Source organism: Pelobates fuscus, chromosome 13, assembly GCF_036172605.1.
Source record: "Pelobates fuscus isolate aPelFus1 chromosome 13, aPelFus1.pri, whole genome shotgun sequence".
Classification (NCBI taxonomy): domain Eukaryota; kingdom Metazoa; phylum Chordata; class Amphibia; order Anura; family Pelobatidae; genus Pelobates; species Pelobates fuscus.
Genome location: NC_086329.1, coordinates 42,060,509 through 42,078,266, shown reverse-complemented (window position 1 = coordinate 42,078,266; position 17,758 = coordinate 42,060,509). Strand labels below are relative to the sequence as shown.

Here is a 17,758-nt window from a genome sequence, read left to right as displayed (position 1 = left end):
TTAATTTATTTCCCACTGAGTGCAATAGGTTGACTGTTCCTGATGGATTAGCACTCCTAACATTCTCAGTGATATTCTGGCTCGGGTTGTTGGAGTTAAAAGACATATCTGCTCAAAACACTAGTCTGCTCTGCCCCCAAACTTTCGTTTTAATCTGAGGCTTGAATCAGGACATTCTCTCGGGCGCCCCTGTCCAAGGCTTTCTGATTGAAGCCTTGGACTCAAATGTAAAGTCCGGGGAAGAGCTGACAGGACTGAAGACCTTGTGCTTTAACTCTAAGTGTTGGGCTATTCATTAGCTGCAGAGGCCAGGTTTCTGAGCTTATATTCTGTAAATTATAGTTAATGCAGATAACAAAAGATATATGCATTTTCAGAAATCGAGTTTCCCTTTAAAGCGACACTTTCACCCCCCCTGAAAAAAGTTTGGTATTTCATAAAGTAGAATCATTATGACTGGAGTCAAGAGATATATAGGGACTACTTTGTCTCTGTATTTCCCCTCCGCCTGACTTTCTTTGACACAAGGCGGAGCTAGACAAATCGATCCCTTCAGCCATCGTGGGTGCCAAAGAGGACCCCACCGGTTCAAGTATTGCTCATGAAAGGCAAATGGTTCTTGGGATGTTCACATGAAAGTTTGCAAATTTTTTTATTTAAAAACAAAAAAAAAATCCCTCAATTTTTACTGCTACTGAAAGGAGATTTAGGATGTGGGCCCTGTGTTCCACAAACCTGCACTCCCGTTTTCTGTCCCATTTCTTCAGGGAGCAGATTAAATTTGGCAAGGAGTACAAAATTTGACCAACCAAAGTGCTATAATGCATTAATCAGTAACCTGCTAAAGTCATGGCAATCTTTCTCCTAAAGGAAGCTTTCATGAATTTAGTGCAGTGTTCTCTTCTACAGATACACAGCATGTACAAGTATCCTCACTGAAATAATATCATTGCTGTAACTTCTATAGATTCTAAAAACCAACGTACGATTGCAGACAGCATGGAAGATGACACGTTCAGGAAAGGCGGGAAAAAAAAAAAATCTCCAAAAAACAAATACTATTTCACAAAGGCCAACAATTAATATGTAGAGAGATATCATTTCATTTTTACTCCAGATAGCGCTGACAATCTTATTGCTGATGGAGACAAAGATTAGGTTTGTCTTAGTCACCACAAAACACTTGAAAAGGAGGAAACGCAAGGCTTTTCAAGAGGTTTCCTCTTTAAAACTAACCAACGCTCTCTGTGTATTAGGATTTGCGTGCTTAATTATACAGTAATTTAAGACACTGGTAAGATTTTACTTTTAGCTTTTTACTCGACTGTACATTGTGAACAGCAAGAAAGTCCATGTATACCAGAAGACAGCACACGTACCATTGACATCATAGGGAGACAGGACTATAGATCCCTCAGAATATACATCAAAAGACAAAAATAAATGTTCTGTATGACATATTGTGGCATCACGCATGTGATCCCAAAAAAATGCAACCAGTCATTGTAAACACAATTGGGTAGTAAATACATTTCCACAATAGAGGCCTCAGGGAAGCTTTTATTGTTAATAAGACAAACAGCACAACCATAAACTGCAAGAAAACCAGTTTACAATGTCAAGGAATGCATCAGGCCAATGTTAACTCTTGATATTGTCAGAGAAAGGTTTTCTAACGTGCTTTGAAGAGGGATACATGTAACAAAAAGACAAGGGCCTATATAAAGAGTAACAAATACAATGGACACATTTATATAGAGCCAACACATGCTGCAGCGCAGAACAACAAATGCGTTAGCACTGTACAGTGAGTCAAGAAAACATACGAAGAAAAAAAATACTAAAAATCAACCAATACACAACATTTTGAGAATAACAGGTGACAAGGGGCAGACTCAATCATGCACATTGTCTGTTTATAGGACTTGGGCTCTGTATGGCCTTTCAACCCCAGCTTCTGGAATCTTAGCAAATGCCAAGGGAGTTGTAGAAAGATGTTAACCATTGGATTGCCAATGTGTGCTCAACCGTGTCGCCAATAGGGTTAAAAGAAGTAAATAGTGACAGAGGATCTCCTGTCTATCTAGGGATTGTATTTTGGTTGCTGGGGAGGGAATGTTAAATACTCCACCCTCCTCTTGTAAATGAAGATCTGAAGATGAAAGAGATGGGATTTGTGCTCCTTGTCATGAGCTGGTTCAAATTTCTTTTCTAGCTCCCAGGTCAGATGACAGCCCCCGCTCATACATCTATCTTACATTCATGTTACATTGTACTAGAAGAGAAGACTTTTAGTGACCCTTATTACAGACACATGGTTTGGCCATCCTCTGAGGCAGGCATGTGGCTACATGAGACCTCCAGAGTCGAATTTCACTGTATATGTACGGCCATATCAGAGGTGTACCTACCATTATATAACATTAAACCTGTATTATGGGAATAAAATAGCAGGAAGAGATTCTGGAGAAATACTCATATAGACCATTACCAGGGCTACTTTAGTGTTGGGACAACAACAGGATATACATATCCAAATCTGCCCAAGATTGTTGGGAGTTACAGTCGTGGCTAGCCGATGCGGTCTTTAACGCTGCTTATTTCCCTTTATGATATCCTGGGATAGGAGTTGGGTAGCAAAAATCCCACCATCTCCGAGTAGATCTGTTTTGCTGCTACTTAATAGTCAAATTCCACTAATCCTGGGCAGGGCAGAAGAGTTTTGTCTGAGATTAAGGGTCCCTGCATCACACTAAGGTTTATTCACTAAAGTGAGAATTTAAAGTGAATCTCAAATTTGAGGCCCAAAGTGGAACTATTCTTCCAGTCCGCTATTGGTCCAGTTTGGCTACTTTGGCTTAAAATCTGAAATGCACTTTGAATTACCAGCAGTTCACACCTGTGTGAATAACCCAGAGCCCCAATGTAAATGCAAAAAATAACTGGCTCTATAAAGGTACTTGGTCAGTAACTATTGATGCAATATATGGAGATATGGGGGATTTGTGAAGCTATCATTCAGAGAATTCTCAGTCACTGCAAGAAATACTAAGGCATTAGGAAACAGAGGATTCATCACAATAGATGAACTATCAGAAATTCAAAGTGAATGTTACATTTTAGGAGAAAAAAAATATCCAAATTGGAAAAATAATTCAAGTTAGCCATGTTTTTAGTTAAACTATTTTGGCGTAAAACAGTGATATTTACTTTTAATGTGACAACTAATAATTTAGTAAACTGCTTGACAAAAAAAAACAACTACATTCTACAAAGTATACCAACAAATACGTGAGGATATCTTTAACCCCTGACATTCACAGTGCTATGCCTGTAGCAGCTGTCTGCATTTTATTTTTCATACATGCACACCACTCATTTCCTTCCTGGCAGAGTGGGGATTTTATCAAAACTTCAAAAACCCCATAGCCCTGATTTAGGGGGAGGTGTATACATAATATGCAATGGAAGCTCTAAAACCCCAGCTGGGCAAGTTAGAAACTAGGGAGGGATGGATGAGGGATGGATGGGCTGTATCCCCCCATTCTTTCTGAATATCAGAACTAATTATGTTGCTGGGTCTAGATCGGAGTTTGAAAACTGTGCAACAGTGCATCTAATAGAAATCCCTTCATTCAAATAACAAACGTGATCACAGCAGGTGGTCCTGGCTGCATGGGGGATATAGATCAGGTCTTGTTCCCGCCCCAAGTTTGTAGTTAACCCATTAAAGGCCAATTACTATACTAGGTATTGTTGGACATTTGCTTGTTTTTTAAATTAAGGCTTCTTAACGTTAAGTCACGATTTACATGGACACACAAGAGAGACACGTTACAAGAAAGTCACACAGTGAGATAGTAGTGATGGGTGGGGGGAGGTGCCTGTTCATGATTTGGCAGTGAAGGGGTTAAAGTAATGGGCACATGCTTTCTCTCCCTGTACCAGGCTGTAGTACTCTGATACTGAACTATGACCCCCACCACCCTCACACTGCCCTCCCAAAATGCCAGCTAGACTCACCCAGGTGACCAGTGGGTTGTCCAGGAACAGGTCCAGGAGCTGTGAGATTGTAATATCCATCTTGTGCTGGGTTTAATAGGGTTAAATATATCTGGATCACATATTGTGTGCACTGCAGCCTGTGGCACTGGCTTTCAGTTTGCTAAGAGTTGAACAATGAGAAGCTCATCTCTGCGGGGGGGGGAGACAGAGCACACCCTCACCCCTCCTCCTCCCAGACTCAAACACTCTCAATGCAACTACTGGCTTCTCATGGCAAGGTCCAGGGAGCAGCATGCATTAATGGTCAATCCCCTGTGGGAGCAACGCAGGCTGGGCTGGCACAGGACTGGCCCCTGGTGCATGCTCTGTAACTGTGAACTGATCTCCCACTCACTGAGAATGAACTCATTCTACAGGTAGCCGCAGCCCCAGGAAACAACGGGTACACCGACCACCCAATGAGAAGGCAGAGGAGGAGGGGAGGGTGCTGAGAGCACCAATCAGAGCTGAGGCTTAAGAACAATGTCAAGCTTGGGGGCAGCACTGTGCCTAGCTGCACCTGTCTGTCCCATTTACAGGCTCCCTCTGCCCCCCTGCTCAGGCTGACCCTGGCCACCCTTCCTGGGATGTCTTATTCAGTATGGCTATGTACAAAGCTATGAGCTGCTGGATCAAGCCCTTTCCTCTAACACAGCACACATTTATTATTATTACTCCAATAAAAACATGAGATTGTGCAACACAATCTCCTGTTTTTATTGGAGTAATAATAATAATTAGTTAAATAAAATTATTTTTAATGTAGGGGTGACTTATAGTTTAATTAATATGTGATGCAGACATGTGAAACCACAGAGCTCCCAGTTTTCTTACAGTTAGGAGTGTTTACTATACTTCAAAATTGTAATGGATTTTTTAGAAACCCAATGGCAACATTTAGGCAACAATAGCAGATTAAGGGGAAAAAATACTTAAAGGAACACTATAGTCACCTAAATTACTTTAGCTAAAAAAAACAGTTTTAGTGTATAGATCATTCCCCTGCAATTCCACTGCTCAATTCACTGTCATTTAGGAGTTAAATCACTTTGTTTCTATTTATGCAGCCCTAGCCACACCTCCCCTGGCTATGATTGACAGAGCCTGCATGAAAAAAATAACTGGTTTCACTTTCAAACAGATGTAATTTACCTTAAATAATTGTATCTCAATCTCTAAATTTAACTTTAATCACATACAGGAGGCTCTTGCAGGGTCTAGCAAGCTATTAACATAGCAGGGGATTAGAAAATCTTAATTAAACAGAACTTGCAATAAAGAAAGCCTAAATAGGGCTCTCTTTACAGGAAGTGTTTATGGAAGGCTGTGCAAGTCACATGCAGGGAGGTGTGACTAGGGTTCATAAACAAAGGGATTTAACTCCTAAATGGCAGAGGATTGAGCAGCGAGGCTGCAGGGGCATGTTCTATACACCAAAACTGCTTCATTAAGCTAAAGTTGTTTTGGTGACTATAGTGTCTCTTTAACTGCGGTTACAGATCGACTATTTTAGCCTGAATTCAGCCATTGATATTCCAGCTTGTTTAGAAATGAGGTTCAGAGTGGTGTATTCTCCTAATTGTAGTTAATAAAAACAAAAATGCAAAATTTAGCCTGAAATATCCCAGCTGTGGTTATAGGAAAGTTTGAGGTTTTTTTTTCTTTCTAAATCTATACTTTTTGTGTCTAAATTGTGTAATTTATTCTTCAATCCACTACAATCCATTGTGTCTCAGGACTGGAGTAACCCTATTAAGCCTGGGTACTTTCCAACATCTACTTCCTGTGCTTCCTTGTGATAGGGAAGTTTCATTTTCATAGTGTGAGGTTTAGTGACCTGTCTATTAGAGAACAAGTTCTGGGAAAGAAAGCTTTTAAAACAAGCACCATGGAAATGACACTTAGCACCTTGACCTGGAATTACTCTTTGTAAATACTGGCTTGCAAGAGACTTGTGAGCTAAGCACTATTTCCTGCTCAAATGAGGCATTAAATGAGGTATACTGAGCCTGGTGCCCACTCAGTGACACCTTTTACTGCTCACGAGAGGTATTAATCCACAGGTTGAACAGGGTAGACACATGAGTGTATGGATTTTTGGAAACAGGAACACAAAATAAAAATATGTTTGGCCCATAGGCCATATATATGGCTAAGCACTATGGGCTTAAGGACTGCAATGTGGTCTTTTTTTTTATTTTGTGTTCCTATTTCCAATATTCCTACACGTATGTGCCTACACTGTTCAACCTGTGGATTCTCTATTATTGTTACAGTTTGGAGGTAGTGGTCCTCCACCACGGACAACCAGGCAAGACATTGGGCTTCACTTTTATTTAACTAGAGTGCCACTCCATATTGTTAGTTGAGCTGTTCATATAAAGGGTCATGTAAGGGACATTAATTAGATATTTTACTGGTCACGAGAGATCAAGAATGCTATATCTTTCCCTCCTTGGAGACTTCTCTGTACTATCTCTGGCTGCCCAACCAAAAGACCTGCCCTGTAGTGGGCCTCCACTTCCTGCTAATCTGGGAGACCAGTTTGTGATAGCTCTCACTGCTCAACAAGATGGGATCTTCTTGTCATCCATGGGACTTTTGTGTGTCAGTATCATCCCATCTTTCTCACCTGGCAGGACCTTTTGTGCTGCTTCTTCTTCCTCACTTTGACAGTTACCCGTTTGTAATTCTTCTATCTTCTCAAGAAACTGTGCCCCATCTATCTATTCTCCTGCAGACTTGGCATGTCCCTTACGGGTATGCTACCTCATCCTGTCCACCACAAGCACAAGTCCTCTACATCTTCCTGCACAGTCACTTTAAATACTTTGGTCCAATCTTAGGGTGAAAGCCAACATGCTCAGGGTCACCTAGCCCTGTCTCCCTCCATGAAGCACACACTGCTGTTAATCATTCTACTTTTTGATAAAATTGAGTGCCTATTTGAACACAGGTGACCCTATTGTCAATATCTTCATGCAATGCTATTTTGGCTTTTCATCAAGAACTGGCCAAACAAACAGTGGGTTCTAAATGCAGTTGGTAGGAGGTGGCACTCTGGACCATGTGGCACCAGGTGGATTACAAAACTATTGCTATTTTATTTTTGTATATTGGTTCACACATAGGGTGAGCCTATAATTACAGAACAAAATCTTGGCAACGGCTATTTTAGCTTCCAGTTTCAGCTCCATACCCAGCTATGCTATTATATACTGTTACACGAAATCTAGAAGAGGGAATATATATTTTCTCCCAAACAGTAAACAGCACTTAGCCAACTGAATGTAATAGTACAGTAGTAATTACAGGCCCAGAAGACTTTGCTGTAGAAGGAAGAGGGTTAGAAAGTAAGCGAGGCATAAATGTGATGAATGGAAAGTCTACTATCTGCAACCAACTATGACCACGTTTCATAGACAGGAAAAGAATGAGACGGAGGGCAAGTTGGTACAACGAGGGATGGGAAAAGAAGGGGGGTGTAAGCAGGGATTCTCAGAAATCCATAAGTATTTTTATCAACTACATTTATATTAAGTTTTCACAGATCTATGTAAATGTCTGAGTTAAAAAAGGGGGAGGGAGGGGTCACAGAGTCAAAGTAATTGTGTTTACACTGGTGAAAACGTGTGAGAAAATTGCTGGTGTGTATCATAATTATTACCCACCAACAGGCTTACTCACTAAAGTGTGAAATGAAATTTCTATTAAGTCACTGCTAGCCACAGAGAATTATGGGATGTGTAGTTTAACACCTGATGGCCATATGGTTTGACACCTCAAAGTTAGAGAGTTCTTCGCTAAAGTGTCAATTGCCAGGAATTCAAAGTGAATTTCGATTTTTAGACCAGAAGAACTGAACACATAGCTCTCTAAGTTTCAGGATATTTGCAATTCAATCATGTTGGCCTAAATTTTAGAAATTCACTTTGAATTCCTGGCAATTGAAACTTTAGTGAATAACGCTCTAAATTTGGGGTGTCAAACCGTGGCCACCAGATGTTGTTAAACTACACATCCCATAATTCACTATGGCTAGAAGTGATTTAATGGAAATGGACACCTACTGTTCCATGTGTAAAGTCTTCACTTTAACCACATGAGTTCCAGAAAGGCATCAAACATTTTCCAAAGCACATGTCCAACCTAACAATGAATCTGCCAATCATTTGGACTGGCCACCTGGACTAAAAACCATTGTAGCACATAAGGGGTTATTGGCTATTTGTATAGTTTAAAGCTATACAGCCAGAGGAGTTCAACAAAGCCTTTGTGTTTAAGTTGATGAAGAGAATCCCTTTTAGGAAGAATGTGGCATGTAACCTTAGCATTGTTTGTCCTTATGGCTATGTCCACCACAGCCATTGATTGTCACTTTGATTGGAGTTCATCTAATCACTTGGGTCTGGGGTAAGTCCAGATGCTGACTGCTCATCTGTGACAGTCTTAGAAATGCCTTTGCAGCCAGACCCACGACATATGGTCAGCTCATCCATTAAACATTACCAGGGTTATGTACTATAGAGGAATTGTCAGAAAAAAAGTGGATTTTAAGCAATATGTGCACAGGTATCTTTTTTCTTTAAAAAAAATAAAAAGTTTAGCAGTTCTTAATATATATATATATATATATATATAACAAATTATGCACTACTAAAAGGCTCCTTGTGATCATTTGTAAACATTTATACTGTTTGACTATTTCATTTACCAATTGTGCAACACCACGGAGAATGTTGGCACTTTATCAAATGAAATAATAATAAAAGCAAATATTATATGTCCTTTTCATTCAGGCGTCTGCAGTATGAATATGTACAGCCAGTTCTGCCAGGCTTGGGTACAGGGCCGGATTACAAACCATTGGGTCTGGTGCTGACAGTTATGACGGGCCTTATAACAGAATCTTATAGACAGAAAACAATAAACAGTTATACCTCCCAAGTGTTATGTATCCGGTAGAGGCAGTGCTGGAGTGAAATTCACAGGATGCATCTATAAGAATACACATAGCCTATGCTAATCTCTCGCTTTCCCCTCTCAACCAAATTCATACCCTCCCCCCTCCCCCCCCCCCACATTGGCAATCTGTGGAGCGGGATGTCGGTGGGCAGGGAAAAAAAGGAGGCGGGCCAGTGACGCAAATCATGTCACTTGTACTACCCAAAGGTGTGGACCCACCCTGGAAAGGTTGCAGGTCAGCCCAAAGAAATAGAAGGTCCGCCTGGTGTGATTGTATGCCAGACTGCCTGCAACTCACGCCAACTTAGGGCGGATTAGGCAGACAGCATTGTTTTAGCGCCCTGATCTTGGCACAAACGTGTCTAATGATGTGCTCGCTCTATGCTTTCCGGGGACAGTTCCCTGGTGTCCCCCAGCACTCACTTGTCCACTCCTCTCCTTTCCTTCTTACCAGCAGGCAGAAGCTCCTACCATGCAGTGTAGGACAGAGAAAATGTAGATGTAGTGAGTGTAGAAGAAAGGGGACATGTCACAATGTTAGAGAGACTGAAGCAACAACAGCATTTACACAATGTGCAAAGTCAGCTTTATCTTAACACATTTTTAATCAACCAGCTCACATAAGTTTTGTTATCTTACATCTCTCCTAAGTTCCCATATTTAATTCCCTCTCACAAAGGAAAAGCATGTGAAGAGTAGTAAAAAAATGTTTTAAAAACCAACAAAACATTGGGCCTATATTCTATGGGCATGAGCCTGAGAGCTTCAGCTCCATTAACCCCTATGTTAATCCGTCCCTGTGTGGGTATATCTTCACGACACTAAGTACTCTCGCTGCTTATACATAGTGTTACAGTATAGTTCAGGTAAAATGATTGCAGAAGGTATGCAAGTCGTTTGAGGTATCAGATTACAGCCTTCATTTATACCCTTTGAAGACACTGTTCTATTGTACAAGTCCGTCTTTAAACCTGAAAATTAATTTGGGGATCTGGCCTCTAGGAAGGGACATCATGCAACAAGATTTAAATATAAAACCGGTAATGAACCCTGCTTAGTAAGAGCTTCAGGACATGGACTCCCTCCCAGAGTTCCTGTTCTAGTCTTCATTTGATATTTATACTTATTAAATTATTCCATAATGTGTTGCTGTGAGCACCAAATGGCCAAAAGTGTAAGAAATATAGAAAATTAGGATGAATTCGATCATTGACATTAATTAATGACAAAGCTGTGATAATTAAAGATATAGTTGTAAAGCAGGGGTGGGGAACCTCCGGCCCTCCAGATGTTTTGGACTACATCTCCCTTGATGCTTTGCCAGTAATATGGCTGTAGAGCATTATGTGAAATGTAGTGCAGAACATCTGGAGGGCCGAAGATTCCCCATCCCTGCTGTAAAGAGTGCATACCTCACCTACCAATAAAAATCTGTCATTTTTGTAGAAGGTTCCAACTTTGCATTGTGTAGGCAATACAAAACACAAGGAGGCAAAAAAGTATTCTATGCCATTAAAAAAACACGTTCAACACAAAGTATAGACAGTTTTATAGTGCTTTATAATTGTTTATATAAACTTTGTCATGAGAATGCTACTTTAAATATATCAAGAACACTGTCTCCATCTAGTGGTCATATGAGGACATAACAATATTACATAGACTAGTTCTGATAATTGCTAAAATGTCCTTGTATCTACTGACTTGCATGTTGTGTCATGCTTACCCCAGATACTCTGCCAAACAAAGGATCTAATAAAGACGTTCCCTTTGTAAAGTATTATAGACTATGGCGGTAAATGATTTAATTGGCAGTCACTTTTTAATTTGTTGCATTACCTGTCAGTGAAAGGGTATTGGTTTTTAGTATTATTATCTCCATTTATATAGCGCCAACAGATTCTGTAGCACTATTATTAGAGGGGGGATTTAACTATAAATAGGACAATTACAAGAAAACTTAAAGGAATGATAGGTAGTTGAGGACCCTGCTCAAACAAGCTTACAGTCTATAGGATATAAATAACAGTAGTGACAAATCCAAAATGAAAACAATAGGTGCTACTATGACCTTAGTGGGCCACAATAACCACCAATAAACAAAGTACAGCAAAAAAAAAAAAAAATAGGGTGAGAGCACTCTAGAGGAGTAGTAGAAGAGTAGTAGAAGTATATAAAATAAAATATTCCACCGAAATGCAGTCAATCTATCTCTGAAATAAAACACATAAGAGAGACATAGGGTAATATAGTTTAAACTACAAAATAAAAACATAAGTGTTGGTCTCACTCACATATGGGGAGCCACTTAAAAAGCTGGCTCAAACTGCATGTCTTGAACAAATATAGGATTCCTGCTGGGCACCTCTTGGTATTCGTGTATCTTGTAGGGGGTTACAACGATATTTATTGATCCAAAACAGGAAACAAATTAAAAACAAGAAACATAACAGAAAGTCCCATAAAATTGGAATCCAAACACCTAAAGTGTGTCCTCTTTTTTGCATTTTACAAAAAGTGCAGATTTCAATGGAAATTAACACTTTTATAAATTAGCATTGCTGTCAATCAAACATCAGTCCTGTTACTTCTTGGTTGTCTAGCTCTGTGAAGCTAAACTCCAGAGGCTGCAATTGCCCAGAGTAACCTGCCTTGCAAAGACTTCCCATTGAGCTGTTTTGGGAAGTCTGTGATTGGACAGCCACAGGAAGTCTGGGCAGGGTTAGAAGAGGAGGGCCTGCAAAGGCAGCAAACAAGAGATCTGCGTCTTTTACAAGCTGTTTTTAGGTATAGTAGAAAATGAACCGTGATAGGCCCTCACTATAATAATATAAAATGGCAGCAGTGACCTAAAACAGGTGTTCCCAATACCTCACAACAAGAAAAACATACAAAGAATCAACAGTAACTGCACCAGGTGAAATATAGGAGTATTACTTAAACCTCAAAAAGTAATATAAATATACAATACATACGCGTAAATACTGGAATATCAAAGACTGAAATCAGCAGCAAGGACCTTAATAAAAAAGACAAAACAACTAATAGTGCAATATAGCCAAATGTGGATATGATAATGGAATATGTCAGAGAACAACCTCACACTTCCAAGAGCTATTAGTTATTTTGTCTATTTTTTAAGGTCCTTGCTGCTGATTTCAGTCTTTGACATTCCAGTATTTACGCGTATGTATTGTATATTTATATCACCTTTGAGGTTTAAGTGACACTCTTATCTCCTATTTTCCACCTGGCGCGGTTAGCGTTTACTCTTTGTATGTTTTGCCTTTTTTTTTTTTTTAAATATACTTCCAGCAAAAAAAAATGCATAATTAAATAGATGAATGTTTTTTGTTTTTTTCAGTAGTATCCCTTTAAATATTAACGATGAGGATTTGTGTTTCATTTTTCTTTCTAAACCTGCAAGTGTGGAAAACTAACAAAGGACGTTTAACCAAATTACTTGAGCTGGAAAAATAGCTGGATTTTTTTTTAACAAAAATGTATGTTGTGGTACAAAATGTACAATTCCCTAGTAAGTTCTCTACAATTCCCATTTAAAAAAAAAATTCAATAAAAGTTGTGCAACTTTTTATCGCAGTATAACCTTCATATGAATATTTTCCTTATGTTTCAGGCTAAGGTATATTTAGGGGAAAAAAATGAAACACAAGTATGTGGGCAGGACTGTGACTGTGCTGACCCAGACGTTTGCATTAGAAGAAGAGGAAAAGATACAGAGAATGCATAGCTCACCTCTCCCAAGCAAGCGCCTAGCAACTCACACAAACAACAGCTCAGTCACATCATTCCTGCAACAATACAGGCGGGCGAATGGAACTGCAACAAGAAGCTTTTTTATTTACAGTATCTGTAAGGGGACGCTTAGCAAACTAATGCTACAGCTTAAAATAGCTGTCTGTTTATGGCTGGGCCAGTAGGCTTTTCATTGGTTGACAGGTAACAATGAGGCCAGACATTAGCTATATAAAGTGCTAAAAAGGTAACTCAATAAATTTAATACCGCAAAATTTAGACTAAACTAGTCTAGCTTTAACTCGAGCAGAGTGTATGATTTTTCCCAGTTTTTTCACATCAGCTATTTTGGCCTCAATGATATAGTTCAGTTTTAAAGTAACTACAATTTTGGTCCCTGTTGAATAAAATATTTATATATATATATATATATATAATTTTTTTTTTTTTTTTAAGAGTAATGCTACAAAGCTCTTAATTCCATGAGATCTAGCCTGATTTACCGAAACAAGGTGAACACGTACTTAGATGTGAAAAAACATAGACTCTAAATAAATTCTAAACTGTGTAGGAAAAAAAATACATTTAAATAACAGATTTTTGGTACAACTATTTAGCGGACAGGCTATACACCCCAGAACAACTACATTAAGCTGTAGTTGTTCTGGTGACTATAGTGTGCCTTTGATTAGTTTCCATGGAACACCTTCTTCTGTCTCATTGGAGAATTTGCCTTTAAGCTAAGCGCAGCAATGTTAATTGTTAGTGGAGGACTCCGCTCAAGAGATTTGCCTACAAATGTAAGACTTAATACCCATACAGTGGTATCAGTGAACACAGGGATTAGGGAGTTTTTTTGGCTTCTGGCTCTCTGTTGGATGTAGTGGAGGCAGGGAGGGTGCGGACAGACAGGTAAGAAGTTAAACCTATAAAATGGTTTGACTAATTACAAAGAGAGGGTGCTAAGGCACTCATTGCACCAAAACTACTACAGCACACTGCAGTGGTTATGGGTTTGGAGTATCCTCTAATGATTTCTGTGCCTAATTAATCAGTGTTTTTCTTTGGACGTCATCATGCATCATCTAGTGGCTGACTGGAAGAGGCGGTCTCAATCCTGCAATGAAAACATTAAGATAAAGTGGTCTGGGTGCCATATAGTGTCCCTTTAACTTTCTACAGAACTGGTAAATTTCACAGCACAGCGCAGCAAAGAGGGATTTTTGCGGTACAGCAGTGGTTCCTTGGAGTTGTAAAGCAGTTATCAGCTGTAAACTAAAGTGAACAGGTAAACTACAAGTCCCAGAAACCACCTACAGCTAAATTCCTGATGTAAAAGATAAACACTGCAGGTTGGTACAGAGAGGAAGACATGTGGGTTTATGGAGTAAAATAGATTTTCACAACTGAGGAGTAAAAAAACATATATGCAGTAGCTAATTGTAACCGAACATACACATAGTGCCACATATGAGCACATGGATTATTCATTTAACAAGCTCATGACCCTTAATCTCTTAGCTAGCTTAAAGGAACACTGGAGTGTTAGGAATACAAAAATATATTCATTCTATAAAAAGGTTAAAAAAAACCAACCTTACTTTTACTTAAAGGGACACTCCAGGCACCCAGACCACTTCAGCTCATTGGAGTGGTCTGGGTGCCAACTCCCACTACCCTTAACCCTGCAAGTGTAATTATTGCAGTTTTTTTAAAACTGCAATATTTACCTTGCAGGGTTAAGTCCTCCCCTAGTGGCTGTCTATTAGACAGCCACTAGAGGACACTTCCTGCTTCATAGCACAGGTTTTCTGTGCTAGAGCGTCGCTGGACGTCCTCACGCTGTGTGAGGACCTCCAGCGTCGCTCTATTCCCCATAGGGAAGCATTGAAATTCCTTTTCAATGCTTTCCTATGGGGTGCGCTAATGCGCATGCGCGGCATTGCCGCGCATGCGCATTAGGTCTCCTCGGCCGGCGGGCGAGATCAGTCTCGCCCACCGGCCGACGTAACCAGAAGGAGGAGCGGCGGGGGAGGAGGAAGCAGCGACGTGGGACCTGTCGCTGCCCCTGGTAAGTGACTGAAGGGGTTTTCACCCCTTCAGTAACCGGGGATTGGTGGGTGGGAGGGAGAGGGACCCTCCAGTGCCAGAAAAACGGATCGTTTTTCTGGCACTGGAGTTTCCCTTTAACCTGATTCCAGCACCGATGTCCCACGGCATTGGATTGGGCTTCTCTACTGCCGCGAGCTGATGGGGGAATCTAACGTGCATTAGACCTTCCGAATAGGAAAGCCTTGACTCAATGCTTTCCTATGGGGTTTTGCTTGATGATGGATGCAGAGCATGATGATGTCCAGTGTCGGTGCCCAGCGTCATTTCACAACGTCAAACTCTGTGAAACTTCATAAAGCACTTGAGTCTTAATACTGCAGTGTAAACATTGAAGTTTCTCTAAAACTGCCACATTTTACATTTCAGGGTTAAGAGAAAAGGGACACTGCATCCAGACCACTTCAATGAGATGAAGTGGTCTGGGTAGCTATATTGCCCTTTTTATTTCTCCCAAATCCCTATCCGAAACCTACTTTTTTTGCCTGAGAATATTCATTTCTTTCACAAGGCCAAACTTTATTTCTCACCATAGCCACAAATCTGCCTTCATTATCTAGTTCATTCCCTACCTATCCCAGTGTAATTATTCCCCTAGACTTTGTTTGCATCACATTTCTCACTCAACATACCCTATCCTATCCCCAATAAATTGCCCTAAATATGTTTAACATCTTAATCCATTGTACTTTACACCCTTACTCTCACTACCATGGCCAATCACAAATCATATGTCCTAGCCAAGTCACATACCCCTATTCACATGCCTTATAATACCGGTATACCCTTAAATCTCTATACTGGTAATCCTTAAGTTCCCTCTTTCTATGCTTCATTGTTTCATATACCTTTTCGATCCCTTTGTGTCCCTTCCCACTCCCTTAGTTGTTTTAGTACAAATGCTAGCGGAGACAGCACTGTGGCATAAAGAGGGCCCACACTGATGCATACATTCCTAAATCCTGATTGCTGTATTGTGTCATGGAGGTACCAGGTGCCATTCTAGACACAGGACTTATTACCATTTCCAGCAGCTGGTATGGCATGTGACGGATGGGGCATAAATATGACTCCATTTCTGTACCACTCTATCACGCATTGCAGTGCACAGTTGGGTAACCGATTCTGTTCCATTGGGAAAATTACAGGAACAGTGTGGTTATTAAGTTGTCGGGAAAATCAGCTTATGTTCAGTCGGGGAATGTTGTTGCAACCAACAGTTTTACATTGATATGACTGGGAAGCAAAAGAAAACCGGACAGGTTTTGTAGGAGGGTGATGTGATTAACACAACAAACAGTGGGACTCTACCTTCTTGGCCTTCTCAATTGAACAGTTGCAGTCTACCAGCTGCTTGTGTTCAGGATATTGCTGCTCAATAGGTCCCAGCTTTTACAATCATATTCTAACTAACTACAAAAATGAATTGACAAAGTCAATGGAAGATTTAGCGCCCTACAGATTTCAATTCTGAGAATCATGACCTTAACACAACCTGTGGCCATTTGTTGAAGTGCATTTTAAATGCTGGTTGTCCCAGTGCTTTAGATTAAAGCAGCCAATCAGCATTTGAGCCTTTGTTCCATCTAATTATTATATTGCTTTCCTAGTAGAACGGAGGCTATTAAGTCAAAACTTGCAAATCAGAACATTAGTCTCTTCTATAGAAGACATATCACTTTGCAAAATATATTGAATCTTATGAGTAATGTTACTTCCTCTCTTCCTCGTAGTCTGTTTCCTTATTCACTCTATGCTCTCCTGGACCATTTCAAGATTCCCACCCTTTTTTATTTTTTATATTCTGTATTTTTACATGGCAGATGAAAAGATACAGCCATATACATTCCATATATTGTCAGGCATTCTTGTATGCTAAGTTATTCACAAAGTATTAGGACAATGATCATCTATGAGATACCGTCACATGTAAGGTTTGCAGATTGGTTGTCATGTTTTTTTATTATAAATCCCCTTAAGAGAAAGAGAGGTAAAAAAAGAGAAAAGAGGGAGTAGAAAAGAAGTAGTAATAGAGGGATAGACGGAGGGGGAGAAGGGGGGCTTGCAGAGCTTAATATGCCTTTCTAGAGGAGTACGGTGGATGGTGGGTAGACGGGGGAAGAACCAGTGTCCATGGGCAGTAGGAGGAACCGGGGTCAGCTTCATAAGTGTAAGAGAGCCTCCAGTATGGTCAAGCAGCCCAGTCTATCTGCCCCTAATTCTCAAAGGACTGTTCTCCCATGGTTCTTTAGTGGTTCCCCTCACTCTAGCTGTCAGAGCATCCATTAGGTGACTCGTTTTGATTCTAGTTACCCCTCCCACAAGATTTGAACTCCCCTGTTTCAGCCAAGAGGATGCTACTGCCCTTCGTGCAGCCAGGGTGATTTTATGTATACGTTTTTGTTCACTTCTTGTCCATATGTCTATGAATCTATTTAAGAGATACACCCAGGGATCTAATTCTGGGCTCTGGAGAACTGATTAACAGATTCTCAACTAAATTCCAAAATCTTCTCATGAGTTGGGATTCCCACCCTTTAAGATGCATTCAGCTGCTTTGTCTATTATATTCTCATATATTATTATATATTACAAGATTGCATCTGAAACTCATTAAAATGATTACTAGCATTGACACTGCAAACAAAATAATAAACATAATTATGTATGTAGATGTATATTTTTATGTACATTGACATATTGATAAATATATATAAATAGCTGGATTCATTAGAGAAAATATTCACTGGGTGTTGGGAAATCCTTTTCTTGCTCAGACGCATTCTGTACTAATAATTACAATATTATTTTTTTTAAAACAATCCAATATTGCAATTTTAAGTGGGAGGAAAATAGTCCATGATTTGTTTTTTCATTTCATTAC

General features: G+C 39.9%; 1 protein-coding gene across 4 annotated transcripts in view; it reads right to left on the bottom strand.

Moving 5' to 3' along the window:
* The window catches only part of CCDC88C (coiled-coil domain containing 88C), a 103,932-nt gene extending 99,553 nt beyond the window's left edge, over window positions 1–4,379 (bottom strand). For all 4 annotated transcript variants that reach the window (XM_063439755.1, XM_063439756.1, XM_063439757.1 and 1 more), the window contains exon 1: window positions 4,024–4,379. In XM_063439755.1, coding sequence (XP_063295825.1) covers window positions 4,024–4,083 — 60 coding nt within the window. In that variant the 5' untranslated portion in view covers window positions 4,084–4,379. The remainder of the gene's footprint in view (window positions 1–4,023) is intronic.
* Between the last annotated feature and the right edge of the window lie 13,379 nt (window positions 4,380–17,758).